At 42.2% G+C, this 14438-nt stretch overlaps 1 protein-coding gene across 2 annotated transcripts; it reads right to left on the bottom strand.

The window, feature by feature from the left end:
• Positions 1 to 1367: 1367 nt before the first annotated feature.
• LOC121546324 (zinc finger protein 709-like) lies at positions 1368 to 12830 on the bottom strand. Of its 2 annotated transcripts, none has more exons than XM_045206391.1 (3): positions 11585 to 12325; positions 10720 to 10838; positions 1368 to 2440 (listed from the first exon to the last, which is right to left on the bottom strand). In XM_045206391.1, the coding sequence occupies exons 1-3, from the start codon at positions 11685 to 11687 to the stop codon at positions 1493 to 1495; spliced, it is 1170 nt and encodes a 389-aa protein (XP_045062326.1). In that variant the 5' UTR covers positions 11688 to 12325; the 3' UTR covers positions 1368 to 1492. The 2 variants fall into 2 exon arrangements, with proteins under 2 accessions (XP_045062326.1, XP_045062327.1); XM_045206392.1 differs by lacking the exon at positions 1368 to 2440 and adding an exon at positions 12795 to 12830 and having other exon boundaries at positions 9554 to 10838; positions 11585 to 11696.
• Between the last annotated feature and the right edge of the window lie 1608 nt (positions 12831 to 14438).

The raw sequence follows: 14438 nt of genomic DNA, 5'->3' as shown, positions 1-14438 counted from the left end.
TATGTAGTCTGTGTGACGTTTTAAATGTATGTAGTTCTGTCCTTGAGCTGTTCTTGTCTATTAATGTTCTGTATTGTCATGTTTTGTGTTTTGCTTTCACAACAGCTAATGGGGATCCAAATAAAATACCAATAAATCTCAAGCCACACTGCTATGATTTCTCCAAACTGTGGACACTCCTATGTCTGATAAGGATACTCAGGAAGGAGAAGCTCTTGTAACATACACGATATAAACAAAAGTATGTGGACACCCCTTCAAATGAGTGGATTCGGCTATTTCAGCCACACCCGTTGCTGACAGGTGTATACAATTGAGCACACAGCCATGCAATCTCCATAGACAAACATTGGCAGTAAAATAGCCTTACTGAAGAGCTCAGTGACTTTCAACATGGCACCGTCATAGGATGCCACCTTTCCAACAAGTCAGTTCGTCAAATTTCTGCCCTGCTAGAGCTGCCCCGGTCAACTGTAAGTGCGGTTATTATGAAGTGGAAACGTCTAGGAGCAACAACGGCTCAGCCGTGAAGTGGTAGGCCACGTAAGCTCACAGAACGGGACCGGCGAGTGCTGAAGCGCGTAGCGCATAAAAATCATCTGTCCTCTGTTGCAACACTCACTACCGAGTTCCAAACTGCCTCTGGAAGCAACGTCAGCACAAGAACTGTTCATCAGGAGCTTCATGAAATGGGTTTCCACGGCCGAGCAGCCGCCCACAAGCCTAAGATCACCATGCGCAATGCCAAGCGTCGGCTGGGGTGGTGTAAAGCTCGCCGCCATTGGACTCTGGAGCAGTGGAAACGCGTCCTCCTCGAGTGATGAATCATGCTTCACCATCTGGCAGTCCGACGGACGAATCTGGGTTTGGCGGATGCCAGGAGAACGCTACCTGCCCGAATGCATAGTTCCAACTGTAAAGTTTGGTGGAGGAGGAATAATGGTCTGGGCTGTTTTTCATGGTTTGGGCTAGGCCCTTAGTTCCAGTGAAGGGAAATCTTAATCTACAGCATACAATGACATTCTAGACGATTCTGTGTGTCCAACTTTGTGGCAACAGTTTGGGGAAGGCCCTTTCCTGTTTCAGCATGACAATGCCCCTGTGCACAAAGCGAGGTCCACACAGAAATGGTTTGTCGAGATCGGTGTTGAAGAACTTGACTGGCCTGCACAGAGCCCTGACCTCAACCCCATGAACACCAATGGGATGAATTGGAACACCGACTACGAGCCAGGCCTAATTGCCCAACATTAGGGCACGACCGAACTAATGAAATTGAAAGTCCCCGCAGCAATTTTCCAGCATCTAGTGGAAAGCCTTCCCAGAAGAGTGGCTGTTATAGCAGCAAAGGGGAGACCAATTCCATATTAATGCCCATGATTTTGGAATAAGTTGTTCAACGAGCAGGTGTCCACATACTTTTGGTCATGTAGTGTATGTCAGCTAAAGAATGGTTCCCAGATATCCCCTGCGTAAAACTCAAGCCACACTGCTACGATTTCTCCCCTTTGTGGACACTCCTATGTCTGGTAAGGTTAGTCAGGAAGGAGAAGCTCTTGTAACATAGTTTGCACTTGAAGGGCCTCTCCTTGGTGTGAACGGTCTGGTGCTTCTTCACATAGGTAGCCTCAGTAAAGCGCTTCCCACACGTGGGGCAGGCATACGGCTTGTCTGCTTCCGTCCAAATGCTCAGCCTCCCACGTTGTGACCCAATGACACCAGAGGAGGTAGAAGCAGGAACCACCGCCCTCAGGTGGTTAGTCTTTGAGCTCCCTCCTTGACCTCTAGTCATTGTTTGGGTGTTGTTGGGATTGTGTGCTGTGTTATAGGCAAGGTACATCTTGTGGTGAACGCCCATTCTGACCCTGTCTGTATTGGTGGGGTAACCATGAGGTAACTGAGGAAGGCAAGACCCAGGTCCAGGCTTTTTATGAACCCAGTCACCAGGCATTAGATGAGACCCTGAAGCAGAAGACAGACTTCCTGAAAGGCTACCACCAGGGGGGTCTCCCACCACCCTCTGTGAAGTCTGAAGCCCAGGCTGACCTGCTCTGTTCATCATGGATACTGTGGTGTTTGTATCATAGGAACAGAAGGGTCTATCTCTATCAGCCCCAGGTCCTGCTCTATCCCTGCACTGAGACTGTGAAGAGAAGGGTCTGGGCTGCAGACTGGATCCCTGACTGGAGCCTCTGTCTCTCTGATGACCACCAGGACTGAGGTTGTTTTGTCCCCCTGTCCACTGGTTGTGTTCTGTGTAGTGGTAGTGGTGGAGTCTCTGTCCCTCACGGTTGGGTCCTGGTTCTGACACGGGAAGGAAGATTGACGGCTCCTGATCCACTGTCCTGATCCGGGGCCAGGGTTTGTGACCAGCCGCCTCAGAGGTCCAGTCCCTCCCGCCAGCAACACCGGATATCAGCAGGTCCTCATGGACTGCAGACTGTAAACACAAATTGTACAGAAGAGCATATAAAGGTTTATATAAGAAACAATTTGCTGTACACACAGAAACATGACATGATATTATAAAATGTAATGTTTAGCAACAGAGGCTAGAACAAACGGACGCGTTTCGGCGGCAGCCTTCATCAGTGGCACCCGCAGAACTTTTGTCACTACGAACATTTGAGTTGAGCACACCAATTTCTCTTTCTATGACTATAAAAAATGAACCACAGTCAATAGAACAAGCTCCCCGCTGACATATGGAATTGTTTTAAGATGGTCTTACCATGGATTATTTAGCTATTTGATTTTGAATTTGTAGGTAAAAAAAAAGTATATATATTTGATCAAATATTGACTTTGGCCTTTAGTACCAAATTCCATAGAAACGCATTGAATAACACATCATAAATAGACAAATAAACTAAATCATAAGGAATAAGGTTTTGAAGTGTCTGTCCTATATCTAGGAGAATATTTGTGCTTTTCTTTTACATATATTTAACCCCTTTTTTGGGGTAGGCACAAAACTACCTCCATACTTCCATTCATTTTCTTTACCGGTACCGGTTACATTCAGACGAGTCCCGTGACAGTTGTGGGGGTCGTAGAGCAAAACGGAGAACACCATCATGTTCGTGATAGTCTCATCTTTCCATATTAGTTTGTAGGCCAAACCATTCAGATGCTACAGCCGTTTTCGTGAGAAGGCCGATTTTCGGGAATGACAGATAACTCATATTTCTATGTGAATTTGGTCGGGTTACCCAAAAAGTTACATATTGCAGCTTAACAAAAATACAAAAAGCATCCTGTGAGGGGTTGATCGCTGACGATGAACTACTAATGGCAATTAAATAATTCCAAACTGGTAAATCTCCTAGCTTTGACGGTATACCAATTGAGGTGTACAGGGTCTTTTTGTACAGAAATCAAATAACCTTTGCTCACCTGCTTAAATGTTTCATTTGAACAAGGGGAACTATCAACAACCCAAAGAGAGGGACTGATTACATTACTATTGAAGCAGGAGGGAAATGGCCATTATATAAGCCCTGTACACCTCAAACTGGAGACCCCTCACTTTGGGCTGTGAAACCCATATTCTATCAATGTTTAGCACTTAAAATGAAGAAAGTAATAAGCAAAATTACTCAAAGTGAGCAAACTGGCTTTATTTAGGTTCGCTACATTGGTGACAATAATCGTTATTTTCATTCAACTATTGAACATTATGAAATAGAAGAAAAGGCAGGTTTAGTGCAGATTTTGAGAAGGCTTTTGATAAGATGGAATCTCATTTATATAGATGCCTTCAGTATTTTCACTTTGGTAAGTCGTTTATTCAATGGTTTAAAGTCTTATATCAGAAACCGGTGAGTAAAGTAGTGAACAATGGGTATTTATTTATTTAGAGGCATCCGACAGGGGGATCCAGTTTCGCTTTACTTATTTTAATTGGCTATCGAGATGCTGGCCATCCGAATCAGGAACAATTCCAATATACACTACCAGTCAAAAGTTTGTATACACCTACTCATTCAAGGGTTTTTCTTTATTTTTTACAATTTTCTACATTGTAGAATAATAGTGAAGACATCAAAACTATGAAATAACACATATAGAATCATGTAGTAAACAAAAAAGTGTTAAACAAAACAAATAATATTTTATATTTGAGAATCTTCAAATAGCCACCCTTTGCCTTGATGACAGCTTTGCACACTCTTGGCATTCTCTCAACCAGCTTCACCTGGAATGCTTTTCCAACAGTCTTGAAGGAGTTCCCACATATGCTGAGCACTTGTTGGCTGCTTTTCCTTAACTCTGCCGTCCGACTCATCCCAAACCATCTCAATTGGGTTAAGGTCGGGGGGTTGTGGAGGCCAGGTCATCTGATGCAGCACTCCATCACTCCATCCTTCTTGGTCAAATAGCCCTTACACAGCCTGGAGGTGTGTTTTGGGTCATTGTCCTGTTGAAAAACAAATGATAGTCCCACTAAGCCCAAACGAGATGGGATGGTGTATCGCTGTAGAATGCTGTGGTAGTCATGCTGGTTAAGTGTGCCTTGAATTCCAAATAAATCACAGACAGTGTCACCAGCAAAGCACCCCCACACCATAACACCTCATCCTCCATGCTTTACGGTGGGGAATACACATGCAGAGATCATCCGTTCACCCACACCGTGTCTCACAAAGACACGGCGGTTGGAACCCAAAATCTCCAATTTGGACTCCAGACCAAAGGACACATTTCCACCGATCTAATGTAAATTGCTTTTGTTTCTTGGCCCAAGCAGGTCTCTTCTTCTTATTGGTGTCCTTTAGTAGTGGTTTCTTTCCAGCAATTCGACCATGAAGGCCTGATTCACACAGTCCCCTCTGAACAGTTGATGTTGAGATGTGTCTGTTACTTGAACTCTGTGAAGCATTTATTTGGGCTGTAATTTCGGAGGCTGGTAACTCTAATGAACATATCCTCTGCAGCAGAGTTAACTCTGGGTCTTCCATTGCCGTCGCAGTCCTCATGAGAGCCAGTTTCATCATAGCGCTTGATAGTTTTTGCGACTGCACTTGAAGAAACATTCAACGTTCTTGAAATGTTCTGTATTGACTGACCTTCACGTCTTAAAGTAATGATGGACTGTCGTTTCTCTTTGCTTATTTGAGCTGTTCTTGCCATATATATGGACTTGGTATTTTACCAAATAGGGCTATCATCTGTATACCCCCCTACCTTGTCACAACACAACTGATTGGCTCAAACGCATTAAGAAGGAAAGAAATTCCACAAATTAACTTTCAAGGCACACCTGTTAATTGAAATACATTCCAGGTGACTACCTCATGAAGCTGGTTGAGAGAATGCCAAGAGTGTGAATCTCAAAAATAAAATATATTTTGATTTGTTAAACACTTTTTTGATTACTACATGATTATATGTGTTATTTCATAGTTTTGATGTCTTCACTATTATTCTACAATGTAGAAAATATTAAAAAATAAAGAAAAACCCTGGAATGAGTAGGTGTGTCCAAACTTTTGACTGGTATTGTATACTGAACAAAAATATAAAGTGTTGGTCCCATGTTTCATGAGCTGAAATAAAAGATCCCAGGAATGTTCCATACACAGAAAAAGCTTATTTCTCTCAAATGTTGTGCACAAATTTGTTCACATCCCTGTTAGTGAGTATTTCTCCTTGCCACCATAATCCATCCACCTAACAGGTGTGGCTTATCAAAAAGCTGATTAAACAGCATGATCATTACACAGGTGCACCTTGTGCTGGGGACAATAAAAGGCCACTCTAAAATGTGCAGTTTTGTCACGCAACACAATGCCACAGATGTCTCCAGTTTTGAGGGAGTGTGCAATTGGCATACTGACTGCAGGAATGTCCACCAGAACTGTTGCCAGATAATTGAATGTTCATTTCTCTACTATAAGCCGCCTCCAACGTCGTTTTAGAGAATTTGGCAGTACGTTCAACCGGCCTCACAACCGCAGACCACGTGTAATCGCCAGCCCAGGATCTCCACATCTGGCTTCTTTACCTGGGAGATCGCCTGAGACCAGCCACCCGGACAGCTGATGAAACTGAGGATTATTTCTGTCTACAATAAAGCCCTTTTGTGGGGAAAAACTAATTCTGATTGGCTGGGCCTGGCTCCCCAGTGGGTGGGCCTATGCCCTCCCAGACCCACCCATGGCTGGCTCCTGCCCAGTCATGTGAAATCCATAGATTAGGGCCTAATTCATTTATTTCAATTGACTGATGTCCTTATATGAACTGTACCTCAGTATAATCATGAAGTTATTGCATGTTACATTTATATTTTTGTTCAGTATAGTAAGTCTGAGTATCAATGGTCCTGCATCCAAAATATCCTTATATGCAGTTGATACAACAATTTGCCTTTCAGCCTCAATCATCACTAGATGCTCTTATTGAAGATTTGAATGACTTTTCTAATTTATCAGGTCTGAAACCAAATTATGAGAAATAGACCATTTTGAGAGTGGGTTCCTTAAGAAAGTCAAACTATCTTTTGCCCTGTTGCGTACCAATTAAGTGGAGCAATGGCCCAGTGGACATGCTTGGCATCCACATTCCAAAAGAATGAAGGATCTTGTAAAGGAGAACTTAGATTTGAAACTAGCCAAGATTGACAAAACACTATTGCTGTGCAAAGGTAAAGCTTTGTCTTTATATGGCAGAGTGACCTTGAAAAACACCTTCATTGCCTCTCAGTTCATCTAGAGTGCATTCAGAAAGTGTTCACACCCCTTGACTTTTTCCACATTTTGTTGTGTTTCAGCCTGGATTTTGTGTCACTGGACTACACACAATACCCTATAATGTCAAAGTGGATTTTATTTTTTTGAAATGTTTACAAATTAATAAAAATGAAAAGCTGGAATGTCTTGAGTCAATAAGTATTCAACCCCTTTGTTATGGCAAGCCTAAACAAGTTCAGGAATACAAATGTGCTTAACAAGTCACATAATAAGTTGCATGGACTCTCTCTGTGTGCAATAATAGTGTTTAACATGATTTTAGAATGACTACCTCATCCCTGTACCCCACACATACAACTATTTGTAAGGTCCCTCAGTCAAGCAGTGGATTTCAAACACAGATTCAACTACAAAGACCAGGGAGGTTTTCCAATGCCTCGAAAAGAAGGGCACCTATTGGTAATTTTTTAAAACTGACATTGAATATCCCTTTGAGCATGGTGAAGTTATTAATTAAACTTTGGATGGTGTATCAATACACCCAGTCAATACAAAGATACAGGCATCCTTCCTAACTCAGTTGCCAGAGAGGAAGGAAACCGCTCAGGGATTTCACCATGAGGCCAATGGTGACTTTAATGGCTGTGATAGGAGAAAACTGAGAATGGATCAACAACATTGTAGTTACTCCACAATACTAACCTAAATGACAGAGTGAAAAGAATGAAGCCTGTACAGAATAAAATTTTTCCTAAACATGCAGCCTGTTTGCAACAAGGCACTAAAGTAAAACTGCAGAAAATGTGGCAAAGAAATAACTTTATATCCTGAATACAAAGTGTTATGTTTGGGGCATATCCAACACATCACAAAGAAACGGAATAGAGCTAAGCACAGGCAAAATCCTAGAGGAAAACCTGGTTCAGTCTGCATTCCAACAGACACTGGGAGACAAATTCAGCTTTCAGCAGGACAATAACGTAAAACACAAGGCCAAATCTAGATTGGAGTTGCTTACCAAGATGACATTGAATGTTCCTGAGTGGCCTAGTTACAGTTTTGACTTAAATCGGCTTGAAAATCTATGGCAAGACTTGAAAATGGCTGTCTAGCAATGATCAACAACCAACTTGACAGAGCTTGAAGAATTTTTTTAATAATAATGTGCAAATATTGTACAATACAGGTGTGCAAAACTCTTAGAGACTTACCCAGAAAGACTCACAGCTGTAATTGCTGCCAAAGGTGATTCTAACATGTATTGACTTAGGGGTGTGAATACTTATGGAAATTAGATATTTCTGTATTTCATTTTCAAAAAATTTGCAAAAATGTATAAAAACACTTTGCATTAAATCAAGGGGTATGAATACTTTCTGAAGGATGTATACCCATTCTTCTAAGAATCAATAAAAGCTTTGTAGCATTTTCAATATTATCCCAAGGAGAATTCAGAGCCATTATCCTCAGGAAAATTCAGAGCCAAATCATATGGTTGAATTCAAATATACAGGAAAAGGGGTTCTTATTTTTTAAATTATATAATTGATAGTAATGGGAATTATATTTGAAACACTGTGCACAATGTATGGGAAAATATTTACAAATCGTAATTACAATCAGGTACTGGCAGCAATCCCAACAGAATGGAAGAAAAAGTTAAGGGAAAGAAAATAGAAACTATTTGTTTTTAGACCTCATAATACATTTCACAGATGGTTAACTAGAGATAAAATCAATAAAGACAAGTACCATTTTCATTTGGAAAAACAACAAATGAGTTGCCGTTCTGCCTACTAACAAGATGTTACAAATATGGGGCATCAAAGAATCCCCTTTCTGTCGTGTGGAAGTAGAGGATTTGTTATATATTTTCTGATATTGCCCCATAGTTGTTACATTTTCGGCAAAAGTACAAGAGTGGTTACTCCCTGTTTTACACGATTTTGTTATTTTTCCACAAACAGTTATATTGGGTGCAGGGACAGATGCAACATGATATACAATTTCTTGATTCTGCTGGGGAAGGTTTTCATTTTTAAAACTCAGAAAACAAATATGTTAGTATTGGACTATTATACACTAGATTGCAAAAGAAAGTGTGAAGTCTCAAGCTTTTACTGATAAAAGGGACCAAATAACACTTCAAGAAGGATGTGCCTGATTTCATATACAAAAGAAAGGCGCTCCTGATTGCCAGTCACATGACAATTCTATTTAGTTTTTTTTGTTTTTGTTTGTTGAGTTGTATTTATTGTGGTTGTTTTGTATTTTTGTATGTGATTCCTGTTTATGTCCTTTTCTAGTTTGTTAGGTTAATTGCTTGTTTGCTTTTGTGTGTCCACCACACCGAGGTAGTGGACTGAAGAGAGTGGGGTGGTCTGGGGGAGGTGTGGCGGGTAGTCTGGGGGACCATGAACCTTTAGCTCCCACATCCCTATTGTCGGATGGTTATTTGTAACGTCATGTATTTACATATTACACGATTGAAAGAACAAAGAAAAAAACCTCTTGTCTCCTTGCAAAACATTTTTTTCCCGTTCTTAAATTTAGTTTTTGTGTTTTGTACACATTGTTTTGGGGAATAAGCAATATTTTCATAATAAAAATAGTTTAGTCCTCCAAATGTTGGGAGGTGGAGCTGGGTAAAAATAAATACAAATAAAGTCAAGCCCATCTCCAACACTGTGATTCAAGTACCTAACAATATGGAGCCATTAGTATTTTTTTTTTTATATGTCCATATGTGTTGATTCAAGAATTAAGTATAATGTTTTGAGATAAAGGAAACTGTCTCTAAAATGATACAAAAATAACCAAGTCAGTCAGCACAGATTCAACAAAATGGTCATACACTCGCATAACTTTGAAGTACAGTACTTTTATTACACAAAATGATACGTGATAAGTATAATAACTTTTTTTGTAAATCTGGTGCCCTCACTTTGATCAAATCCATTTGAGAATACTTTGGAAAGGGTTCAACATTACATTACACACATCATCACTACTTTATATCAGTAAAGCATTTTTACAGACACCATCACACCAATTATCACCACATCATCTACTCTTCCTCATCATACTCATTCTTTCCTCCGTTCACCTTATCCAGTTCCCTACTACATCCAAAACCAACAGAATAGACTACAAACTAACTAGTACTACATAAAAATGTCACTACACACTATACATGGGCCGTGTGCATTTTCTGCTGGTGTATCCTGAGATAGCTCCTCTCTGAGAACCTCTTCCCACAGTGCGTACAGGCGAATGGCCTCTCTCCCGTGTGGACCTTCAGGTGCATCTTCAGCTGGTGCTGGTGGGAGAACCTCTTCTCACACTGGGGGCAGCTGTAGGGTTTCTCCCCTGTGTGGACCCTCTGGTGTCTCTTTAGGTGACCAGCCTGGGCAAAGCGCATTTGACACTGGGTACAGCTGTAGGGTTTCTCCCCTGTGTGCATCCTCTGGTGGATCTCCACCTGTTTGGGGAAACTGAAGGCTTTCCCACAGAACGAACACGGGAAGCGCTTCTCTTTGCCACCGGATCTACAGATAGCGTTACTACTACTGTCATTTGTCAATGGGCTTGTGTAGCCATTTAGTGTTGAGGCACTGGCATTGTCTGAAGTCTGGTTTAACATTAGGAGAGTGTGAGGAGGACGAAGGCCAGGGAGCGTCTGTGTTGTTGCAGGGTCCATGTTCCAGTTGATAGATCCTATAGAAGGCAGGCTGAAGGCAGCACCTGTTAGGGGGTTAACCTGAGGCGCCATCAGTCTCTCTGAATCACAACTATAGGAGCAGGACGGAGCATCGCTAGCCGAGTCTGTGTCTGTTGTTCTCTCCCCCCGCATACGGACACCTCCCTGTCCCCGCAGACCAAATCTACACCTTGCCCTGTTCTCAGCCAGTCTGTTGTCATGGAAACTATGTTTGGTTTTTGTTTTGTGTTCGACTGTCTGTTTCTGGTTGTGGTTAACAGTGTTGTTCCCCAGCCCAGAGTTGAGGACGCTGTCCCATCCACTGACCTCCACTATGTCGCCTCTGGTCCTGGCCTTCTCAGTGATGTTGTCCCCTGGGCCCCCAGTCTGGTTCTGGGAATCCAAGATGGCTGCCCAGTCTCCTCTGTTAGCCTCCAGCCAACCACCTGCAAGAAGAGGTTAGAATATAGACTTATTTTGAGTGTTTTTTTTGTCAGTTACCAGGTCAAGTTCATACATTATAATGAGTTTTTTTTTAATGTAAACATAAGTTGTATTGATTTAATTTTATGAATGAAGAACAAATTATAGCCAGGTGCATCACTATTCCCATTGAAGATCTATTACTGTATGTAGGCTATATGTACACTGAGTATACAAAACATGCTCTTTCCATGAAATAGACTGACCAGGTGAATCCAGATGAAAGCTATGATCCCTTATTGATATCACTTGTTAAAGCCACTTCAATCAATGTAGATGAAAGGGAGGAGACAGGTTAAAGAAGGATCTTTAAGCCTTGATACAATTGAGACATGGATTGTGTATGTGTGCCATTTAGACAGTGAATGGGCAAGACACAATATTTAAGTGCCTTTGAACGGGGTATGGTAGTAGGTACCAGGCGCACTGGTTTGTTTCAAGAACTGCAACGCTGCTAGGTTTTTCACGCTCAACAGTTTCCCGTGTGTATCAAGAATCGTCCACCACCCAAAGGACATCCAGCCAACTTGACACAACTGTGGGAAGCATTGGAGTCAACATGGGCCAGCATCCCTGTGGAACGCTTTCGATAACTTGTAGAGGTATACCCCAATGAATTGAGGCTGTTCTGAGTGGGGAGGGGAGAGTGCAACTCAATATTAGGAAGGTGTTCTTAATGTTTGGTATACTCAGTGTATTTCTCCCTTACTTTGCTCCCCCATCTTTAGTCCACTCAGAAGGTCAGTGCTCTCTGGTCCATCTTCTATTGTCTCCTCTTTGACTAGCAGCAGATCAGGCTTTCCATCCTCCATGTCTTCTGACTGTAAGAGATACAGATTGAGAGGATGTGGAGCATCTTCCGATTGGTCAATGAGGGACTGCTATGAATACTATGCAAACATGTTAGTTGATGTGATACTATGCAAACGTGTTAGTTGATTTGATTATTTTACACTCTTTGATAATTCAAAGGCATGGTCCCACACTTAAGACACAATTAATTAATCAAGACCTGGGCCCGTATCCACAAAGAGTCTCCGAGTAGAAGTGCTGCGTCGAGAATCAGGTCCCCACCCGTCTACATAGCCTTATTCATTGTGATCTAAAAGGCTAAACTGATCCTAGATCAGCACTCCTACTCCGAAAGACTTTGTGGATATGATGAAGATTTTTTTAGTAAACTATTGGATAACCAAAGTTAAAATCACAGACGTGACGAACATATAGTGAGGATTCTCTGTTGCTAGGCAAGAACTTGGTGTGAAGTGGGAATCTGACCTAGGGTCGAATTGCTCGCGCTTACCTACATCCATGGCTGTCCTACCTTATCAGAGACTGAAACCAGACTGTGGCTCTCCTTAGGCATATCCCTGGAACGAGCCAGGGTTGAACAGAGTTCAGACTAAACCCGTTGTCTCTCCTTGGCTATCTTCTTGATTGATTACAGCATAATGGGGTGGGGTTTGTGTATGTTTGAAAGATTAAGTATGGGCCTGTCATGTCCAACAATCAAGAGAGCCGGTGTTGAACAGAGTTTAAACTGAACATGAGTGTTTTTGCATGACAAGGGCGTGATTGATTGTAATAATATTGTTTCTAAACTGAATGACAGTCAAATGGAGCCGCTATCATTGACGAAGGGAGTGGGCGGAGCAGTAGAGAGCGGGAAACTGAAGATAATGGTAGTAGAACCTAAGAGGGAGGGGCTTTGAGCTGGGATGTGTGTGAATGGGACTATACAGACGGAGAGCGGTGGTGTTCTGCAGACCATCACGGCTTTGTCCATTGAAATAAATATCTTGATTCTACAAAAACTCTGGAAGAACTTTGATTTTTTAATAAAGTATAGTGATAATTTTCCACATCAGATACAGGCCCTGACCAAATACCATTCAGACAGTAGTTCACAGTGGGCTCACCTCAGTGAGACTGTGTGTGGTCCTGTGCTGCTCAGCTGGTTCCTCAGTGGGTTCAGGAGGAGGTGTAGTCTGGTTGTCCTCCACGACCATGGTCCCCTCAGGGTTCCCCAGACCCTCCTCACACCCCTCCTCCTTTACCAGCAGTACTTCTGGACCCTCCTCCTCCTGGAATAGAGAGGTGATACAGATTACACAGACATACACTCCCTCAGGTACGTTAGCACACAAGATAATAAACACACTCAACATGGAGGAGCCATACTTGCAAACATAAGCAAGCATTTCAAGTTAAACAGGTTCTCACGCACAAAATGCACATCAGCCAATTAAAATGTTTGTTTTACCTGCATGTGACAGAAAGCTAAATTGTAGCTGGTCCCATCAGATAACATGGCACACATTAGCCCTTTGCTAACCTCACCAGGTGGCAGAAATTACATCCTGGCACAACTTCTGCAGCCAATTAAAGTCGTAGACGTAGTTGGACGTGTTCATGGAAGCGTCCTTAACATACAGTGGGGGAAAAAAGTATTTAGTCAGCCACCAATTGTGCAAGTTCTCCCACTTAAAAAGATGAGAGAGGCCTTTAATTTTCATCATAGGTACACGTCAACTATGACAGACATAATGAGAAAAAAAATTCCAGAAAATCACATTGTAGGATTTTTTATGATTTTATTTGCAAATTATGGTGGAAAATAAGTATTTGGTCAATAACAAAAGTTTCTCAATACTTTGTTATATACCCTTTGTTGGCAATGACACAGGTCAAACGTTTTCTGTAAGTCTTCACAAGGTTTTCACACACTATTTTGGCCCATTCCTCCATGCAGATCTCCTCTAGAGCAGTGATGTTTTGGGGCTGTCGCTGGGCAACACGGACTTTCAACTCCCTCAAAGATTTTCTATGGGGTTGAGATCTGGAGACTGGCTAGGCCACTCCAGGACCTTGAAATGCTTCTTACGAAGCCACTCCTTCGTTGCCCGGGCAGTGTGTTTGGGATCATTGTCATGCTGAAAGACCCAGCCACGTTTCATCTTCAATGCCCTTGCTGATGGAAGGAGGTTTTCACTCAAAATCTCACGATACATGGCCCCAATCATTCTTTCCTTTACACGGATCAGTCGTCCTGGTCCCTTTGCAGAAAAACAGCCCCAAAGCATGATGTTTACACCCCCATGCTTCACAGTAGGTATGGTGTTCTTTGGATGCAAATCAGCATTATTTGTCCTCCAAACACGACGAGTTGAGTTTTTACCAAAAAGTTCTATTTTGGTTTCATCTGACCATATGACATTCTCCCAATCCTCTTCTGGATCATCCAAATGCACTCTAGCAAACTTCAGACGGGCCTGGACATGTACTGGCTTAAGCAGGGGGACACGTCTGGAACTGCAGGATTTGAGTCCCTGGCGGCGTAGTGTGTTACTGATGGTAGGCTTTGTTACTTTGGTCCCAGCTCTCTGCAGGTCATTCACTAGGTCCCCCTGTGTGGTTCTGGGATTTTTGCTCACCGTTCTTGTGATCATTTTGACCCCACGGGGTGAGATCTTGCGTGGAGCCCCAGATCGGGGGAGATTATCAGTGGACTTGTATGTCTTCCATTTCCTAATAATTGCTCCCACAGTTGATTTCTTCAAACC

The sequence above is a fragment of the Coregonus clupeaformis genome, chromosome 22 (assembly GCF_020615455.1).
Source record: "Coregonus clupeaformis isolate EN_2021a chromosome 22, ASM2061545v1, whole genome shotgun sequence".
NCBI classification, from domain to species: domain Eukaryota; kingdom Metazoa; phylum Chordata; class Actinopteri; order Salmoniformes; family Salmonidae; genus Coregonus; species Coregonus clupeaformis.
The sequence above is the reverse complement of the archived record's forward strand: the minus strand, read 5'-3'. Positions and strand labels throughout refer to the sequence as shown.